At 37.7% G+C, this 21,966-nt stretch overlaps 1 protein-coding gene across 1 annotated transcript in view; it reads right to left on the bottom strand.

The window, feature by feature from the left end:
• Positions 1–1,647: 1,647 nt before the first annotated feature.
• The window catches only part of HAS2 (hyaluronan synthase 2), a 29,914-nt gene continuing 9,595 nt past the window's right edge, over positions 1,648–21,966 (bottom strand). The window contains exons 2-4 of the mRNA XM_043483821.1: positions 17,093–17,719; positions 4,950–5,051; positions 1,648–3,293 (exon numbers count right to left, since the gene is read on the bottom strand). Of these exons, the coding sequence (XP_043339756.1) occupies positions 2,364–3,293; positions 4,950–5,051; positions 17,093–17,719 (1,659 nt within the window). The 3' untranslated portion in view covers positions 1,648–2,363. The remainder of the gene's footprint in view (positions 3,294–4,949; positions 5,052–17,092; positions 17,720–21,966) is intronic.

The raw sequence follows: 21,966 nt of genomic DNA on the forward strand, positions 1-21,966 counted from the left end.
GTTATTAAATCTTAAATTAGGTTAAGATTTTGTTATTTGTAAATAATGTTATAACAAACTTGCCTATGACATCTCTGAAATGTATGTTTTTTTCCCCCACTATGATAGATTACTATAGTAAAACAACTTCTGTCTAAATTGGGGCTGTTTTCAGGAACAAGGCAGAAAAAGAAGATTCAAGAAAGACAAAGTCATGTTATTTGGGACTGTCTCTCTCATTTTTCTAAATTCCCAACCATACCAACTCTAGAGATTTCTGCCTTCTGATTAATAACATTAAATGACCTCTATTGTTGACTAACAATGTTCATTTTTCTATATACCCCATTCTTAAATCCATACCCTTACAATCAAAATAAAACATTGTTTTGTTTGAATTCCCCCTTCCCCTAGAAAAAAAGGCAATAATCTTATCAAAAATATTTTATTTACAAAAAAATTCAATTATACTATACATCCTATGCTGGAAATACATTGAATAATTGCTAAAATAAATACAGGCAATTAATTCAATCTTTTATAAGAATGAGAGAATCTGAATGTTATCAAGCTTAACTTAGAACATAAATAATTAAAAAGGCAAACTCAAGTTTTAATCTCATTTAATGGCATGGTCTGTTTGTTTCCCACAAGCTCTCCAATCAGTGAGAGTCTATGTTGTAGAAGTTATGTACCTTTTTGTACTCTGAAGGTAGAATGTGCAGTTTTTTCTTAGGCAGGATGGATGGACTATAGATGTCTGCATTAAAAGGAAGCAGAAAGTTAGGAAGAACATGGTCGAATACTTCTCCACATTTCTGCTTCATCACAATGCTTTCCATGAAATTCTACATGTCTTTTTTTTAATATGGGTCTACACAGCACCAGCTACAAGGTCATGCCAAAAGTCAAACTGGATAACTGAGGCCCCAGAGTAGCTAAATTAATCAGGCTGAGGGTACCTGATCCTTCAAATTTTTTGTGTGTCAATTATTCTTGATATAACTATTAAACCTTGATATCATGTCTACTCTGTAGACACATTTACATAGGCCAAGAACAGAAGAGGTGAAGTAATTATCTGTATAATTCAGAAAATATCTTCCCTAGAAAGCTAAAGAGGACACCCGGAGCTTGATTCTGCTGGTTTTGAATTTATATGCTTTATCCTTATACTTTATCCCATTCACCCATATAAACCTCATACTGAAATGCAAACTAAACTAACAAGCTGGAAAAAAAAAGGTGGGGGGGGGGGGAGAGGTAAAGTATGTTCCACATATAGACAGAATCCAGTGAATACAGGTCACAGAACAAAAGATGAACTGAATTGTATTTGTCCAAATTATACAGATAATTTTTCCCACATTGCTCTTAGCCTGGGAAAATACTGTGAGAATGTCCAAAGACTATCTTTGATACGCAGATTTTGTCCACAGCTGGATGCCTAGTATTTTCTTTCAAGAATTAACATTCCCTTTTTCAATCTTTTGAAAAAATTGCACTTTCCTACCCCTTTGGCCTTGATTTTCAACGACTTCTTTGTACAGATAAGTATGAATTTCTACTCTGGAAGTGTGACAGGTGTATTGGCCTTTTTTAAAAGAACTTTTTTAAAAAGTTAAAACATTTAAAGTTCACTTTTTCACAGAAATAACTATTCAATTTTAAAGGTAGAGAGAGAGAAATATTTTATTCTTTCTATCATGAACAATGTCAACCAAGTTTCACATTTTGGGTAGAAATCTTTTTAAGTAGGAATTTTTTAAGAACTTATTTTATTAAAAAAAAAAAAAGGAAAAACAGGTGTATTTTGGCAGAGAAGTAAAATATAAAATATGCAAAATTTGTTTTAAGATTGGCATACAAAAATTTTAAAACACAGTACAATTATATAAAAATACAGCACAGCCAACGGCCTGTAAAATTTCCTTTGGCATTTCATTTGGTAGAATTAAACAGAAAAATCATTCTAAAAAAAAAAAAATTAGCTATCAACACAGTCCATAAGTTAGGTTGTATATGTTGAAAGAACTTTTCCTTGAGTTTCCAAAATCCTTTTCTTCCATGATAACCCACATAAAGCATGGCTAGTGAGGTATATAGGGCAAAACACTGTTAGGCGGATGTACAGTAAGGAAAAAGTGCATACACAAAGAATCTTCCCATTTTCATAGAAATATCAGGTTAAATCTGAGTTGTTCTTCTTGATGTATCATTTTCCTTTGGCAGAATTAAAATAAACCCATACAAATGTCTTTGTTCAAGTCCCAGCAGCAGCGATATGTCTCCTTTGGTGGCGTTATATGACGCCACAATACCATACAGTCCCTAGAGGAGCTAAGGTTTTGTTGTGTCTGCAACTGCAAACATCAAACGTAAGATCATACATCAAGCACCATGTCATACTGTTGTCCCTTCTTCCGCCTGCCACATTTATTGATGAGAACCACATACAGTGTCAAAAGCATGACCCAATAGCATGCATAGAGCAACGTTCCAACAATTAAAACTGTCTGTTTGGATTCTGAGAATGGCTTTTTAGATTCCTTATAAATGGTGAAAATCACACCACCCAGGAGGATTGTAAACCAAACGGATACGGGAATGAGTCCGATGAAATTAACAACAATGGTTTTCCTTCCAGATGTGCCCCACCCAGCTTTGTTTATTGTTGCAATTGCAAACATCTTGGCGGGAAGTAAACTTGACATGTATAGCACTGAGTAGAGGGACATGAAGACCATGACAATGTTTCCTCTAAGGCAGCTGGCGAAAGATGACTTTATGAGACCCACTAACTGGACAGTTAACAAGAAGAGGAGGATGTTCCAAATTTTACCCCTGTAGAAGAGCTGGATTACCGTGGCAATGAGAAAGAAAGGGAAGAACCCAGTGATGACGGCTTCATAGGTCATCCACAAGTGGTGTTTATGAAACCACATCGCATTGTACAGCCACTCTCGGAAGTAGGACTTGCTCCAGCGGGTCTGCTGGTTTAACCATCTGAGATATTCTATAGGTGTTTCAGTAAGGCACTTGGATCGAGCTGTGTATTTCGTTGCATAGCCCAGACTCAGCACTCGGTTCGTTAGATGCCTGTCATCTCCAAAACTACATTGGCTGCCCATAAATTCTTGATTGTACCAGTCTTCTACAAATTCATGCAGTAAGGAGTTTCTGTACATTCCCAGAGGTCCACTAATGCACTGGACACATCCAAAATAAGACTGGCAGGCCCTTTCTATGTTAAAAGCCATCCAGTATCTCACACTGCTGAGGAAAGAGATCCAGGAATCATACTTGTTTAAAATCTGCAAGAAAAATAAAAGTAATTAAATAAAGGTAAGTCCCTGATGCAAAGAACTGACTCATTGAAAAAGACTCTGATGTTAGAAAAGATTGAAGTTGTGAGGATAAAGAATGACAGAGGATGAGATGGTTGGATGGCATCACTGATTCAATGGACCTGTTTTTTGTTTTTTTTTTTTTTTTGGACCTAAGTTTGAGCAAGCTCCGGGAGTTGGTGATGGACAGGGAAACCTGGCATGCTGCAGTCCATGGGGTCTCAAAGAGTTGGACACGACTGAGCGACTAAACTGAAGCCCCAGCTAAAAATACCAACAAAATCTGCACTATTGTGAGGTTACTACCTAGAGTCATGTTTGATTTTTTTATCCTTCTATTTTGATTTCTTTCCTTTTTAACATGATTTTCCTTTATTTTATTCGTGTATTACTAGATTAACTTGATAAGTGATGTGTATGTGTTAAGACTTGTTAAAAATAACTTTTTTCTACTTACTTCATCACTCCCTGTACTCCTTCGTTATGTTTTCTTTCTCTTGTTGTAACATTGGGATTTTTTTAGGATTGAGTTCTCAGCCTTTAAATTATTCTGTCACTTTCTTACCATCCAATATTTGAAGGTTTTTAAGTCCCATCTTCTTCTCTTTCCTACTCATCCAACTCTATTATTCTCCTTCCTCTCCAGTTTTAGCAATGCTAGTGATGAAGGGGTTTTCTCTGGCTTCACCTCAAAACTGGAATCCTGAAATAAGGCTCTACATACAGGCTACTAAAATTATTAGCTTTGGGGGAGGGGCAATATTTCTTAATTCTCTCCTCTGTCTCAATTTTGTTCCATTTTCATCTGGATTTTATATGCTTCCTTATAATCACCAGGGTATTTCTTTGTCCTTCTAGTTCATTTTCTTTGCCTTCACTGGTACTGAGCATATCAATATGGATTATATATCAACATAATATCTACATTTAAAGTCGAAAGTTCATGTGCTTCTCACTTTTTCCTAAAATCTAACTATTTTTGCAAAGGATTCACTTTAATCTTCATATATTTTAACATATTGTTTTCTCATCCATAAATATTAATCACCTTCGTTAATATTGCTTTCACGTATTGTTTCTCTATTGATAGCAAATAACGGGAAATAATGACTGGAAAATCCACTTCTTTGACTTTCTCTCTAGTGTAAATTTGAATTGCAGTTTCTCTTTTTTACTTTAGTTTTCCCGATTTGGATTTTTTGACCAGTCATATATTGCTCAGCTTTTAAATATAGAGGTATATGGTATAGTAATAAAAACCACCCACAGCCATACCTCCATTTCTTAATCCTTGCACTAAATTCCAACATCATTTTACCAGAAAATTAAGCTGTGGCTTAAAAAGATACAGCAGAAATTACACACTTACATTGTATTTTATGTTAACTTATCAGCTACTACATACATGTGTTACGACCCACAGTTAAGCAAAGAAATTATAAATTACTTCAATTTAGACAGTAGAAGAGGTAGTACAGTGGGTACAAGACACATTCTAAAGTGTCTAGTCTCCAGAAACAATACCTGGCACACAGTTTGGTATATAATAAATATATATTCAAAAAATCAATGACAAAGGTTGCTACTAAAAGTGACTCATGGAAAACATAAAGCCATACATACCTGAACATCTCCCCCGACACCTCCAACCATGGGATCTTCTTCTAAAACTTTTACCATCTCCACAGATGATGCTGGGTCAAGCATGGTGTCTGAATCACAAACCTGAAAACAAAGTAAGTAATGAGTTAAAGAAAATAAGACAATGAGCGTGCTCCATGTAGTCAAAATTCGACATATATATATATTATGCCTTCAGCCTATTGTCACAAGGCCTCAATAAGCAAGTATCATCTGAATGTGAGTTTGTTATATGATGGCTAATACAAAGAACTTGCAAACTCAGTATTTAAGCTAATAATATTGCTGAGAAGAAAGAACAAATGAAGTGATGACCTAGGCATGTCATGAAACATGGTCAGGTTTTCCTGCTTCACCATGGATGTACTTAATTTTGGCAATGAAAGTCTCATATCCCTGGTAACACCTTGGGTTTCCGGGTCTTGGAAAACATCTTGGATTGGTCACCATAAATGTCTCTCTCTCTCTTTTTAATTGCCTTAAATCAAGCTTTTAGATATCTTATTCCTCAGGTCTGAATGATGATGGAAAACTCCTATGGCAGTATTGAAAAAGAGGTATGTTTAACAGTAATTATTTTTCTCTATTTTAATATGGTAATTAAGACAGGAAGGTGTCTTCTAAGGTGGGTTGTATAACTCTGAAACAAGATGTCCATTTGACCTGGACTTAGCAGATGACATTCCATCAGAAAGGAAACTAGCTTGATGGTCAGACGACCTTTTTATTTTAAGAGTATTAAGTATTCATCTAGCTCTTTATATACAAAAGTAGATGAACCGTGAACTTCCAGATGTTCAAGCTGGTTTAAGAAAAGACAGAGGAACCAGAGAACAAATTGCCAACATCCGATGGATCATCGAAAAAGCAAGAGAGTTCCAGAAAAACATCTATTTCTGCTTTAGTGACTATGCCAAAGCCTTTGACTGTGTGGATCACAATAAACTGTGGAAAATTATGAAAGAGATGGGAATATCAGACCACCTGACCCGCCTCTTGAGAAACCTATATGCAGGTCAGGAAGCAACAGTTAGAACTGGACATGGAACAACAGACTGGTTCCAAATAAGAAAAGGAGTACATCAAGGCTGTATATTGTCACCCTGCTTATTTAACTTCTATGCAGAGTGCATCATGAGAAATGCTGGGCTGGAGGAAGCACAGGCTGGAATCAAGATTGCCAGGAGAAATATCAATAACCTCAGATATGCAGATGACACCACCTTTATGGCAGAAAGTGAAGAAGAACTAAAGGGTCTCTTGATGAAAATAAAACAGGAGAGTGAAAAATTTGGCTTAAAGCTCAACATTCAGAAAACTAAGATCATGGCATCCAGTCCCATCACTTCATGGCAAATAGATGGGGAAACAGTGACTGACTTTATTTTTCTGGGTTCCAAAATCACTGCAGATTGTGATTGCAGCCATGAAATTAAAAGACGCTTACTCCTTGGAAGGAAAGTTATGACCAACCTAGATAGCATATTGAAAAGCAGAGACATTACTTTGTCAGTAAAGATCCATCTAGTCAAGGCATTGGCTTTTTCAGTTGTCCTGTATGGATGTGAGAGTTGGACTATGCAGAAAGCTGAGCACTGAAGAATTGATGCTTTTGAACTGTGGTGTTGGAAAAGACTCTTGAGAGTCCCTTGGACTGCAAGGGGATCCAACCAGTCCATCCTAAAGGAAATCAGTCCTGAATATTCACTGGAAGGACTGATGCTGAAGCTGAAACTTCAATACTTTGGCCACCTGATGAAAAGAGCTGACTCATTTGAAAAGACCCTGATGCTGGGAAAGATTGAGGGTAGGAGGAGAAGGGGATGACAGAGGATGAGATGGTTGGATGGAATCACCGACTCAATGGACATGAGTTTGGGTGAACTCCGGGAGTTGGTGATGGACAGGGAGGCCTGGTGTGCTGCGGTTCATGGGGTCGCAAAAAGTCAGACATGACTGAGCAACTGAACTGACTGAGATGTAAATTATCTTAAGCTTTTCTGTAAGTGCTAATTGTTATTTTGAAAAATGAACTTTATACAAGCCAAAAAAAAAAGCAAACCAATTTTGAAAGCAAACCAATTACAACTTCAAGAAAACTTTTAGAATTTGTCTATACCCAAGAATGGCTCACAGAAGATTCTACTGGAGGCCAAAGGTGCAGGGTTACAAATAGTACGTTTCTTTCCAAGCTGATTTATGAACTTACTGAAAAATGAAACAGAAGAATAAAGGAGATATGAAGCCAAAATATTACCTATATATTCATAAAGCTGATATGGAAAATAGGGCTCATATCAATGCAGTAGCCAGTTTTATAATTATGTTCCCCAGAACTACTAATGTATCAATTCTGAACAGCACCTAAGTGGGACCAGTCTCCTCCTGAAGAGTTAATGAATGGCCCTTTGAAAGGTATGGCTGCTTCGGAGTAGCCCACTCCCAGAAGAAAGAGGGAACTAGGCTACCCCTTACACCTTCCATACTCCCTGACCAGATTAAGTCAGTTCTCATAGGGAGGAATTAGGTGTGTTATACCTGTGGATGGAGATTCTTCCACAGGATCAAAGAAAATCAGAAGTAGGAAAAGAGCTGTCACTTCTGTACTTCTAATTATATTAATAACATCATATCTTTTTCTGGAGGACTCAGCCAGGCCCAAGAAGACATACAGTGATCAAACTTGACACACCATGAACCAGTATCATATCCCCACACAAGCAATAAAAGACATGATTGCCAGAGACCGGAGTGTTAGCTGCAGTTCCGTCGTTTTTCTATGTCGTCTGGCTACATCTATTAATTTAATCAAGACTTAGTCTAGTTATATCAAAAGCCAGTATTTTTACAGTTCTCTGAACTGGTTTATAAAAATAGTAGGAATCTGATATACCAGTTGTGAATGAAAAAATATGAAAACAACTTTTAGAAGCATGAACTCTTGAGTTAACTGGAGAAGGAAATGGCAACTCACTCCAGTATTCTGCCTGGGAAATCCCACGGACAGAGGGGCCTGGCGGGCTACAGTTCATGGGGTCCAAAGGATCAGACATGACTGAGCAACTGAGCATGCACACACTTCTGAGGTCAAACGGATTTTCTATGTGTATATTGTAGGAGACCCTCACATATATAACTAGGAAATCTCAAAATTTTTTAAAATGTATGTTGCTTAATTTTATTAATAGATTTTTCTGAAAAAATTAATGTATATTAATAACAAATAATGTTGGTGAAAACAGCAATTTAAATGTATTATTGAAATTTATAACTTAAGGAGTATATAGGGTATCCAAAATTATAGAAATGAAATCACCTCTCTAAAGTCAATTAGCTATATGAAAGTTAATTTCTGAATTTTTATATTACTGTCCCTATTTAGAAACATGCATTTTCTAAATAACTTCTTGCCCCTTTTGGGTGAGTGGGGATGCATTCTATTTTGGTCCAGCATGGTCTGACTTATTTTAGAGGAGGAAAAAATAGACAGCAGCTAGCCATTAGTGTTCCATTAAAAAAAACAGAATTTTGCTAATACTTGGACTTGTATCCAAGATCCAAAACCTCAGAAACCTAGACAAATTCTTCCAATAGCAATGTTTTTCCGCTCTCTTGCCTTGTTTATCACTGTTTTGTAAATACACGGTTATAAGCCTGGCAGGCCAGTCACTAGGGTAGTAAAAAGTGAAGGCAGAAGTTCAACCCAACTTTCAACCTCTCAGCATCCAGAGCTTATGGCCACACCCACCTCTATTGACTCAAGATGGGAAAGGTAAAACCAGAAAGCTAAAATAAGACTAAAAACAACAGGAAGGGGGCAATCTAGAATTAATGTTTAGGTAACTCCTCCTGCCTGTGAGCAGAAACAGGCTAAGGGAACTGCCTCTCTGAAATGACCAAATTGGAACCAAACTTCTGAGGTTCTGCATATTTAAGCTGGGCCCGCCCCTCCCAATTTCCAACAGCAAAGTGCCAGAAGTTCTCTGAGAGAGATTGTTCACATGGTGAATTTAACTGTCAGAAGGGAAAGCTCTCAGAAATCCCTTGGGAGGGGTTTGTTATAGTGGGATTAAAGAGTTCTTTATAGAAGTTCAATTTCTGGATGTTATTTGGTGATAGAATGCCAACTAGAAAACCACCATCTACGACAGTCTGTGAAAGCAAGTATGTTCATGGACATAATAGTATTGATTTGTTTGTGTGTAAAGGCTTTAACTCTAGCCCTTCTTGAAACTAGTCTAGTAGAAACAAGATTTCTAGCTGTCTCTCCACCAATTAATAACAAGTGTATAACCTCACAGAGGTTGGCTGTTTAGCTCTGGGCTAGAAGCTGTGGGGGAAAACACACCAGTTCATGAAGAGCTTAACTTCACACTGGGGAAAACCACGGGACATGATCTGCACACAGGAAACTGAGAACAAATCAAACTGTCTTTCTGTCCACCCTGAATGAATCATTCTAATTTGTTTAAATTGCATGATCACCAGTCATAATATTTCTCACTGGGAGATATGGAAACAAGGCAGTCACCAAATTTTGATTAAAATGAATGGAAAATGCGAAGAAAGAAGATGTTATGGGGCAGAACCAGCCGCCTCAGTCATAACCACAGAATCATCAGTTAAAGTGGGTAAGGCCATGGCTCCCCTCCATCAGTGCTCAAGCCAAGAGTTAGGGCTGCCCCTTTCTGCATGTCTACAACAGGAGTTGGCAAACTAAGGACTAAGAATCAAGTCAGCCTTGCCACCTGTTTTGGGATGGTCTATGAGATAAATAATCTTTATCTTTTTAAATAGTTGAAGAAAATAAAAAAAAAAAATTGTGACACATGGAAATTATATGAAATTCAAATTTCAGTGTCCATAGACAAAGATTTATTGGAACTCAGTCACACACATTTACTTTCATATTATCTATGACTGCTTTCACACTAAACCAGCTAAGCTGAACAGTTACAACACAGACCATATGGTGTGCAAAGCCGAAATTTACTATCAGGTGTTTTACAAGCAAACTTCACCAACCCTGGGCCTCCAATAATTGGTTGCAGGAGGAGAGTTCTCTGTCATAAAAATTTTTTAAAAAGTTGAGATAAAGTATGTTCTAAGCCACAATTTTAATTCTAGTAGATTTTTAAAAAAGATTTCCTCCATCTCCACATGTTATAATTAGTAAGAGTAACTGCATAAAAAGTATAAAATATTAATAAACTAGATCTTCTTCTTTAGCCAAGATTTGCCTATTATAAGAGCAAATATCTTCAGAATCAAGAAGCCTCAATTAAGTAGTGAGTCCTATATCTCACTTCTACAATTTTCAGTAGGTCATAGTGGAGTAAGACACCAAATAGAAAAGTACCTTGTAATTACAAAGGATCATAGAGAAGTATACCATTCATTGTTCATTGTTCAGACACCAAGTCGTGTCTGACTCTGTGACTCCATGAACTGCAACACGCCAGGCTTCCCTGTCCTTCACTATCTCCCGGAATTTGCTCAAACTCATTTGTACAGGATAACCACCTTTATGTTTTTATACTGTAAGTAAACCCACACCTCAAAGAGCATGGCAGTCTTTACCACAGATAGATAACTCGACAGAGAATCTCTAAGAGGAACATGAAAATTGATTACATATTAAGAATCTCTTATCACAGTGAACAAATTTAAATGTGTCTGGAATTATCTATAATAGTTATAGACTATCATTGTCTAGTCATAACTTATCAGACTATAAATCCACTCTAGCTTACCTCACTTATCATTAATCTACCTCACCATAGTTTAAAGAAAACTATTCTGTTACATCTTCTATCAAATGTCTTTCAAATCCTGACTCAGGTCTAAAACGCCAAGTTCCCCATGTTTCACCTTTTTAAAAAAACATATTTCCTTTCAGACTGACTGGTGGATTCTCCATATCTGTCTGCTCCAAACCACTTCAAAGGGCCCTGAGAGCTACGCAGCAAGAGGAAGTCTTAATTTTTTAGGTTGCCTGAGGAAACAAGGTTGAAAATAAATCCAGACCCCTACTGTTGCTACTGCCTTCATCCTCTGTCTGCTTAGAAGGCGCAACCCTTTCTTAACCTTGACCTTCATCTTAACCTGGATGCAGCGAGACTATTTATTGCTAATATGTTTGAAATTTACCTTTGGTCAGGATCCCACTACTACTTTCCCTTTGACAACTTAACCACATAGTAAATGGAAAGACCCTCCTACCCTGTTTCCCTCAGGCTATTGCCTGAGAGAGAAGTCAGCCAGAATTCTGAAATTCCCCAATAGTTATTCACTAGCAAACACAAGCCAGTGCTAGGCCCCTAAACAACGTCAGAGCAAACATACTACTGCAAAGAAAGTGTCAAGCAAAACCTTGGAATCAGACAAACTGGAGTCTCAATCCACCACTGAGCAGTTATATTTACTTGCACTAGCTTTGTAGCCTTAAACTCCTTACCTTACCTTTGTAAGTCTCCATTTCGCAGTTGAAAAATATGGATAAGTCAATCCACTTAGCAGTTTGTTGTAATGGAGAATAAACTAGATACTGTATGTATAGCACTTATAAGGGCTAGCTCAGAGTAAATGCTCAATAAAAAGAAGTGATAAATTGGAACTTCCCTGGAGTTCTACTGGTTAAGAATCTTCATTCATTGCAATGCTGGGGACATAGGTTCTATCTTTGGTCGGGGAACTGAGGTCCCAGAGCCACCAACAAAAATCCTGCATGCTGTAGCTGAGACCTAATGCAGCCAAATAAAGAAATATTTTTTAAAAAATGGAGTGATCAAAACCAGAGGCAAAAAGGAAGAACACTAGTCCAACGAAGGGAAGAGTCCTTCTTATCATTACTGTAAATAAACCAAAACTCACTCAGAGAGCAGAAACTAATGCCTAATCCAACATCCAACAAATTTAAGTTAAACAAGGTGGATTATTGAGCAGGCACCATTAAGTCCTTAGATTGGGCTGTCTACTAGGGAGAAAGATTAGAGAGCAGTTTATGGCAGACTGTGAGTGGCAAAAACAAAATCATAAAATCTAATAATTTTAGGACTGAAAAGACCATTTGAAATTAATCTATGAAACCAATCCAGGAAAAAATAAATGCCCTCAGAAAAGAAACTTTCTTTTGGGAGAGGGACAGGGGCATGGGTAGGATTATTCTTTCTTATGCTAATTTGATTTACAGTAAAAGATCTCAATATAGCCAATAGGAAGCCTCTAAATCACAGACACCTAAACAATTTGGTTATTATTTGTTGCTCTTTGGTAGAATATGTTACCCAAATTGTTATAAAATATTTGCTTTCAGGTGAAATATTTCTTTAAGGTGAAAAATGAGTCATTTGGTTATTCTCTTTTCTTTTTCAGGAAAGTTAATACACGAGTAAAAGTTAAGACAGTGCAAAAGCAAAGGTGACAAGCTAGCTGGAAAATGAGAAACCAAATGTTGTCACCTCTAAGACTTAAGCCAGGAAACACCCTTTATTACAAGTGGTTGGAATTCCCATTCTAAAGAAGGGAAGCAGGAAATTGCATAATGGTGGCCTTAAATAAGAGTCTACATTCAAGAACCTGACTTTGGGGAAAAGCATAGATTAAAAATGAAAAGAAAAGTCTAATGATATACTCTTGCAAAGCATAGGTAGGTTGCTAGGAAATTAAGACAGCCCTAAACTGGAGTCTTGAGCTGTAAGTGATCTCAGAAATCATCTGTTGTACAAGTTGAGGCCCGTAGCAAGTAATCAGTTAAATCAAGAATTCAGATTTCCCCATTCTTATGTCAATGTGCTCTTAATTTCATCCTCTAAAATGAAGAACATAAAGTTGCATTAACATTCTCAATAAGGTCCAACAGAAATTTTCAGAAAATAGGAACCAATCAAATGTTATACTCCAGTCAATTCTCATTATCCACGGTAGTTATGCACTACAAAGTTTCCATGAACAATGAATTAGCATACATCAGAAAATTGCTTCCAGCAGAAGTAGAGAAGAGTTAGGTTCCTCAAAGCCTCTGGTCACAGCAGTTTTGCCTAGTGATCAATACCTAACCTTGTTTTATTTGTGTTTATTTGGGTCACCTTATTTAATATATATTGTTGATTCGTTCACATTGAGCTCATGTCCAACAGCACTGTAACTCAGTTGGTGATCTTAGTTTCCTGACCAGAGACTGAACTTGTGCACTTGGTAGTGAAAATGAGGAGTCCTAACCACTGGACTGCCAGGAAATTCCGGCAAACAGCCTTTGTTCAGAACACTAGTCAGCACTTCACTTTAGGACCATTTAAATAGCTACATCACCAACAAAAAGCACAAAAATATGAAAAGCATGTTATTAAATAGACTAAAGAAGTTGCTTGTTTATAGTATAAAAGTTGAAACAAAAAGACCAAGCATAATTTTGTTTGACCTGAGTTGGAAATATTTACATCAGGTGACTCACTTTTTTTGCCACTTTGAGCATGTCTGTAAACAATCACAAAAGCACTGCAACTATTGATATTGGGGTAATAAATACATTTTTACTCATTAGGCTAATTTGCAAACACCGAACCCATGAACAATTAGGGTCAACTCTACTATCAGGAATGATTTAATCTTCCTTTCTCCTTCTCAGAAGAATGTTGGATAGCAAGGGTACTGCTGGATTAAATTAATAATAAAATTGCTTCCTATAATCTTCCCTTTGGGAAAATATTGATACTTATTGTATATTTTTAACCTGGGAAATTCTTAATAGAGACATCAGATGATACTGTTTTTTTTTTTTTTTTTCTTTCCTTCGTCACATAGACTGGTAGCCCCTTATGTGGTAACATATTCAGTGAAAAGAGATATGATTATCAAATCTAGATGTCAAATTAAAATAAGGAAAAATAGAAAAGTATATGCTGAAAAATATTAAATTTTATAATCTATACCATGGGTCAGGTATTTGCTTCAGATGATTTTTCTTTTTCATTGAAGTATAGCTTATTTACAGTGTTTCAGGTATACCACAAAGTGACTCAGTTATAAATATATACCTATGTATTCTTTCCAGGTTCTTTTCCATTATAGATTATTATAACATGTTGAATATAGTTCCCTATGCTATACAGTAGGTCTTATTATCTTTTATATATAATAGCTTATCTATTCATCCCAAATTCCTAATTTCTCTCTGCCATCTCTGTTGCAGATGATTTTAGTTCTGCTTTTTGCACTTTTCTACATCTTTGAAAGTTTTTCCAGAAAATACATTGATTGAAAATTAAGAAAATCTTCTTTATTCTCCTTTTTTCTCATTCCCTATACATTATTTTCTCTCTTTGTTATTTTTCTTCTGCTGCTTTTCTATCTTCTCATCTCTGGAAGCAGCCACTAGCATCACAGATGAATTTCCTACCACGCTGGGCTTGTCTTAGACTAAAGCTTCCCTAAATATTCCATGTTGGCACTTATTATTTGAGTGGCTACAAGGCTGAAAAAGTAATTATTATAGAAGGCTAGAGATAGAGGGGAGAGATATAAAGAGGTGATAACTAATAAAGCCTTGTTCTTAAAGAGACCAGAGAGAGCCAACCCAGAAAGCTCAGAAATGCAGGTAGAAAGGTTAACCTTGAGATGGGGGTGAGGCTGGGGACCCTTGGAACTGTAAGCAGAAGACAATCAGATCTTGACAGCCTTCAGAGCCCATGCTTTTGCTGTTCTCTTTTGTAGCAGGCAAAATCATCTGTTTGTAGTTAAGCAGGGAGGAGTTTGGGTAAGGCCTTGGGAGAGTGACGAAGATACGAAATAACAGACACGAGAGGAATAAGCAAGACATCTATTCAAGATCAAGTGAAAAGAGTGCTGATGAGTGCCAAGGATCCAGCTGCAACTGGAAGCCAATCATTTTGGCCATCTCTCCGCACACTTAAGCAGCATTCTCCAGCCAGGTTAGCAAGTATGAGCAGATGGTCAATTTCTTCCCCTTGTCCCCATTCTCTCTCGTGTATTAGCACCTGAACGTTGCTTCCTTCCATCCCTAACCCACTTGAACTCCACATCCAAGTACTTGGAATGCTCAGTAGCCAAAAACCTCGACCCCCTCCCCCTTGGTCTTCTGCTCTGCAATTCTTGGACCCTGGGTCAGTCAGAAGAAAGGATGAGAATACTATATTAGAGTGAATTTCACACAATTTCTGTTTTTATAGGGCACAAATGGTTAAAATAGCAAGGGAGGATGGAGCGTGGCAGGATAGTTTACTGGTTTCAGAATGCCGAAAGAGTTTTTAGCCTTCTTTGAGTGCTCTGAATGGACCATAAGGCTCAGGAGGATTAGGGTCCAGTTAACAGCTGTTGCTAGGGTCAGTCTATCTGGACACATCATGCTGAAGGAAGGAAAGTTCTCAAGCCTGATTAGGGCACCAGCAAAAAGTCTATCAAACATTTTAAATTTTGTATTATTTTTTCCTGGACAGGCCCAAGTCAAGTTGCCAAGGATACAAACAAAATTCCAAACAAAATGATGGGAGAAGGGGCTTTGGGAAAAGCAGGTTAAAAAAAGAAGAAAAACTACACAATGACGTGTTGATTAGAAAGGACAAACGTAAATTGTTTTAACTAGAATTAAAGGCAAAACATCAAAACAGATGTTTTCTCATTTTAGGGCCAGAGCTTCATTCTTCAAATCTTCTGTAAGGTCCCTAGTCATCCTTTACTGTAAAAGTTTTATCTTATCCTCTCATCTGGTCATGTATGTAAAATGTCTCGAGTTAACTAAATCAGCCTTATTTTCAAGTTTTAGAAAATAGGAGACACTTGGGGGTTGAAATCAACTCCCTAGAAGAGAGATTTTACACAGATGGTGTAAACTGAAGAAATGTTTCAAATGATTCAACTATTAGTGAAATTAACCACTGACATGTTAATTAGCAATTGAAATTATCATAATTTGCATAAGGACTACATATGCCATTATCAGCAACTTTGGCTAAGCCCCTTTGGATTCATAACTTGAAATAATTATTTGAAATCCATTGAGAGATTGGTATCTTCTAACCAGGTAACCGAGATTTGGGAGGTCCTGCTCAAGGTCAACCAGCTACTAATAACTGGGACTAGAATTTCAGTTGATTGAATTGAGTCCAGTGCTCATTCCTGACCCATTACTCAGAGACCCAGTGGGCATTACTCTGTGTTGATAAATTGCCCTAAAATATATGATGGATCTTCCAAAAACAAGGGTTTCATGTTTAAGAAGAGGAAGAGTGTTGAATATATATTTGAAGTCAGAGAATTTCTTCCTTCTCAGTATCATTGTGAACAAAGTCTAACTTAAATATCTGCAGAAAATTACGACTAGAAAACTCATAGGAGCCCTACTAATGTTCTAAAGAAGCAAGCTTCAGTGAGAACTAGGAGAGAAAAAACCCTAGCGTTAGCAGTCAGGAAATTAATGAAGAGACACAGCCTGTCTAATTTTCATGCAAACAAACACCATCACAAATGCTTTCAAAGGTCAAATTGCAAGGAGTGAGGTAATGCTGTTTGGGGAGTGAAATAAACATGACTTAGATTTTGTTCTGAGAAGGTTGGGGTTTTTTTTGTCTTGTTTTTGTTTTCCTTTTCCCCTTTTCTATTTCTTGGTGTCTTACTTTTGAATTTCTATACTTTCCAATTAAAATTTTCATTGCCCCCATTTTGCCTAGCTTCTGTGAAAAATATTTCATAGCCTTCCTTTGGTCCTGCAGATTTTCTCCAGCTCCTTCTGCTGGGGTACACACTATTTTCTTACATCGCTGGAGAGTTTAAGAGTGTGGAAAATGATGTTGGAATTGATTTGGCAGAACCAAGGGGGAAGAGAAGGTAACGGAGGGGAAGAGAAGGAAGGGTCTCCTGTTCAAAATAATCTTCACTTCCAACCAATCACACTGCGTGAAGTAAGCATTTTCATAGATAGTTTTAACCGTTTTACAAAATTTTTTTTTCTCTTTTTCAGAATGTGCTTTCAACAGTCATGCTGTTTTCAGATGAACTGAAAGAAGTACTGTGTCCAGAAGAGACAAGGATGGGCTATAGCATATGACTGGAGAAATACAAAAGATGCTTTATTTAAATGTATGTTTGTCCTGGCAGATATGGAGACCTACCTGTACATAATCCACACTTCGCCCCAGTGCTCTGAAGGCCGTGTACATGACTTCTCTTTTTCCACCCCACTTTTGCATGATGCAAATACTCTTGTTGGACAAGACCAACTGGGTGACGTGTTGCGAGCTTTCTTTGTGTGACTCATCCGTCTCACCAGGACCCTTCACGTGGTAGTTGTTCTTCCAGATATAAGTGGCTGACTTGTCCCTGCCCATGACTTCACTAAAGATATCCATCATGTAAAGGTCATCTTCCGAGTTTCCATCTATGACCATGACAACTTTAATTCCAGGGTAGGTTAGCCTTTTCACAGATTGCAAACATTTCCGCAAATAGTCTGGATCTTCTTGATATGCAGCAATGCAAAGAGCAACAGTTTTGTTCAACTTAATGGGGGTTTCTAGAGATTTTTTCATTTTTCGGTGCTCCAAAAAGGCAAACAGGCTTTGGATGATGAGGTGTGATGCTAAAAAGGCACCATACAGTCCAAAAGAGAAATAGTAATTATCTGTTTGGATAAATTGGTAGCCAACGATATAAGCAGCTGTGATTCCAAGGAGGAGAGAGACTCCAAAAAGTGTGGTTCCAATTATTCTCAGGATACATAGAAATCTCTCACAATGCATCTGTAAAATAACCACATGATACACTTGGTTAACCACTCTTGTTCCACACTTCTTTAATTCAGGGTACCACAGGGAACACACTGGTTCCAAGTGTTCTAACCCTGAGTTTCTCACTTAACTAGCTCAGTGACTTTCTGCATCTCAGTTTAGCATCTCATTGGCAAAAGAGAGATAAGAATGTCCTTCCGGGGACTTCCCTCGTAGTCCAGTGGCTAAGGCTCTGCACTCCCAATGCAAAGCACCCAGGTTCAATCTCTGGTCGGGGAACTGATCCCACATGCCACAACTAAAACTTGATACAGCCAAATAAATGATCTGGAAAAAAAAAAGTGTTTAAAAACAAAGAATGTCCTTTTGACACACTTCAGAGGATTCTTTCAAACATCATATGAGATGGTAGTGCATTGTACCATTGAAAACTATAATGTATGTAACAAATATATGGATGCATCATTTTTAGTACATTAGATCATTTATCTAAGGATGTACTCTGTATGTGTGGTCATAGTTAAGCATAACACCTAATTTTTTTTAGTGATCAAGGCACTCTGGCACCATCATATTCCTTCAGTCATAATACTGACCACTGCAAGTTCAAAACTCATAGGCCTTGCTCAATCTCTTATGTATCATTTTATTTCAGCTCTGATGCAAATCCCTCAGCTCACATCTTTCCCATGCAGCTAGCTGAGGCTGAACATAAAAATACGTGGATTCTATCGTTCTGGCTCTTCTATCATTTAGCTGCGTGACTTTGAGCCAGTCACTTTTCCTCTCTGGGCTTCAGTCTTGAAAAATCTGTTAGGGACTTCCCTGCTGGTCCACTGGCTGAGACTCTGCTCCCAATGCAGGGGGGCAGGGTTTGATCCCTGGTGGGGGAACTAGATGCTGCAACTAAGATCAAAGATCCCTCACTCCACAACCAAGACCTGGCACAGCCAAATAAATAATAAGAAATAAAAGTTAAAAAAATTTAAATCTGTAAAATAAAGGCATTTAGACTGGATTATTTCCCAAGTTTCTGTTGCCATTAAAACTTCCTTATGCATGGATATCCTACACAGACATTTATCAAAGCTCCTGAAATTCCAAATTATAGTTCTTTGTTTATATGACTGTCTCCTTCATCCATCATCCACATCAGCCTGTTAGAACCTGGTAATCAGGAACTTTACTGGAACACAGCAAGGACACAATAAATGTTTGCAGAAGTAAATTATATAATTAAAGAAGAAATAGCATCATGCTTAATTCAACAGGTAAATTTTCTGTTGTCTGAAGAACTTTAACAACTTAGACTTTAAAACATATTTCAGTTCTTAATAATATCCAGTTTTGTACTCCTCCCCAGCTTATGAATCTCCTGAAATATTTTGAATGTGTATACAAGAGGATCATATATTTTGTATTTCTCAAAGCATCTCCAATTATGACCACAGACGAGGTGCTTGGTCTTGTTTCCTGGCTCCTATTCCTACACATGCCACAGACAATTCTCTGGACACCTGCTGGGTATCCAACAATTAAATCAATTTTGGCATCATATGCCTGACACTATCAGATTCCACAGGTTCCATCCTATGAGATTGGCCCCTCCCAGACCCACACTCTGATGTCAGTTGCAAGCCCAAGTTGTTACCTGTAATGATAAACTGGTTAAAACTCATAGGATCATGAACTCCCCTCCTGAGTTCAATTAATTAGCTAGAAGGATTCACAGAATCAGGAAACCTGTTTACACATCAGATTCAGATTACTGGTTTAATATAAAAAATATGTAATTTAGGAATAGGCAGATGGAAGAGAGGCACAGGGCAAGGTATGGGGAAAGTTCCATGCATCACTCTCCCCAAATTGCCACATGTCTGTTAATCCATAGGCTTGCTGAACCCTCTTCTTTGGGGTTTTTATGGGGAATTCATTACATAGAATGATTAATTATATCATTGACCATTGGCAATTAAACTCCATCTCTAGCTTGTCTCCCTGCACCACTCCCTGCCCATACCCCACCCCCCCACTTAACTGGACAAGAAAATGGAAGTTATTCCAAAAGTCACCTCATGAACCTAACAAAAGACATCTCTAAATCTGTAGGAAATGCCAAGCATTTTAAGAGCCTCATGCCAAAGATCAAGTCTATATTTATTAGAATTAATTACAATATCATAGGTTTCCCCCGAAGTCTTTTTTTTTTCCTCCCCTTCCAAGAATGAACTCTAATGAGGGACATAATTTGTATGACCTTCAATCGTTTATACCAACTTCAGGGGTTTTGTCATATTTGCATATAATTAATATTTAACCTTTCCCTTTAGTTCAGCTAGTTTCTGAAAAGTTAAGTAAATGTATTTTAAAAGTACCTTGGGTTAAGTAATTATCTCTGCAAAATCTCTTCCTGGATATATTATTTATATTTTCCTATTCCACATTAAGTTGAGTGTTGACATAAAATCTGTTAACATCTTGGTTGTTACTAGTTGTGTGGCCATCACATCACTCAACTCTAAGTGACACCATTTACATTCTAGGCCCTGTGGTCATCACTGAGGTGGTCCTGAGTGTATTATGCTTTAGGGTAACTTACTGCGACTGCTCACCAACTATATTTCCACTCCTGAGCAGATTACTTGATGTGGCCACGGCATTCCAGTCTTTGGAATTCTGAAATGTGCCATTTCCAGTAGGGCTTTTAAGGGATAGAGTGGGCATGCTGCAATAATATCTTTTCCCCTCTACAATCCTGACATACTTATTAACAGGTCCTTGGAGATCGCAAAGCCCAAAGATAGAAGGAGCTTGGGCCTTGAACTGCCACATGGAAGGAAATCAGTCACTAATGCCAACAATCAGGAATACCTGCCTTGGACTCAAGTTAACAATAATTTCTGAGTTTGTGTTTGTGTGCCTGTTATGAATATTGGCTTTAGTGTCTCCAGCTCATTACAATTCAAGTAATGTAAAGTAGGCTGGAGACCAGGGTTTGAACTTGTAGACATTATTTTCCTTTGCTAAATGGAGTTGATGATACTTGTCAAAGACCCTTCACAGGACAACAATCAGGAACAAAACCAAAGTGTTCAGAAATACAATAGTTTAAAAGATCAGCTAACATGGAAGCTAGAAATAAAACAAAAAACCAAATGTGCATTCCACTTTTAGCACTTATATAGGACACCGCAGTATGTAACATGGGAGCCTGATAAAGGTAATCATGACACAGATGCAAACTGCAAGCTGCTGGACAATGGTGAAAGGCTGAGTTTTCAGGGAAAGGCAAGAGAGCACAGTCTCCCTTGTTAATCGAAACCACTGGCCGGATGCTGAAAACTCCCAAAGTGTACGCTAACCAATGCTGAAGGTGCTGGGAGCACCAGACTAGGAACTTGTCTTTTCCAAGACATGAGTCATTCTCACAAGAGTGAAAAATTTCAAGGGGACGAAAACACTCTGCCTGGGAGAAGCTCAGAAGTGTGTTCTGCTTGTGTGTCAAATCTCCACAGCCAGCAAAAGAACTGCCTGCCATTCTTTTCCATTATTCACATTTTCCTCGCTTTTATCAGCACATGTAGACACAGAGCGTGTTCACATAGCATCTGCTGGCCACTGCTGAAGTGGGAACACCCTCTTACATCATAGGAGTCCACAGAATGTCCTGCAGCCTGGGAAAAGTTGCTAGTAAACTGCAGCAGTAGAATCTATTTCTGGGAAGTCTGGGTTGCTGCCTAGTGTGACACAAACAGCATCTCAGTGCAGACCAAAGGGTTAAAAGGCATACTTAGAGCCAGCTGCACTGAGGGACTAGATTGATCTCAGGAACTGACACACAGGATGTGTTTCTTTATAATTTCAGAGATATGGGCACCATATGTGTGAGGCTTTCTGAGACAATCCCCAATTCAAACACTCTGTTTCATAAGCAAACCCTCATTGTCAGACACATAGTTTATTGCTACATTGGAAAATATGGTTAGCTTCATCCTAGATCATTTGCGGATAGGAAGACTTAGAAATCTGCCTCCCCAAAATATTGAAAATATAAAACTTGGTTTTGCCCATTATTACATTTTATTGATTTTTAAGTTGCTGCATAGAATTCTAGGCCAAACAAAATGCTAAAAAAACAGTTTGGTGCACCATAATGTACACTCCAAGTCAACAGACAATTTGTGTGTATATGTATACAATGTGTATCTGCGTGTGTTAGTTATCTGTCACTCAGTCGTGTCTGACTCTTTTGTGACCCC

Source organism: Cervus canadensis, chromosome 12 (assembly GCF_019320065.1).
Source record: "Cervus canadensis isolate Bull #8, Minnesota chromosome 12, ASM1932006v1, whole genome shotgun sequence".
NCBI classification, from domain to species: domain Eukaryota; kingdom Metazoa; phylum Chordata; class Mammalia; order Artiodactyla; family Cervidae; genus Cervus; species Cervus canadensis.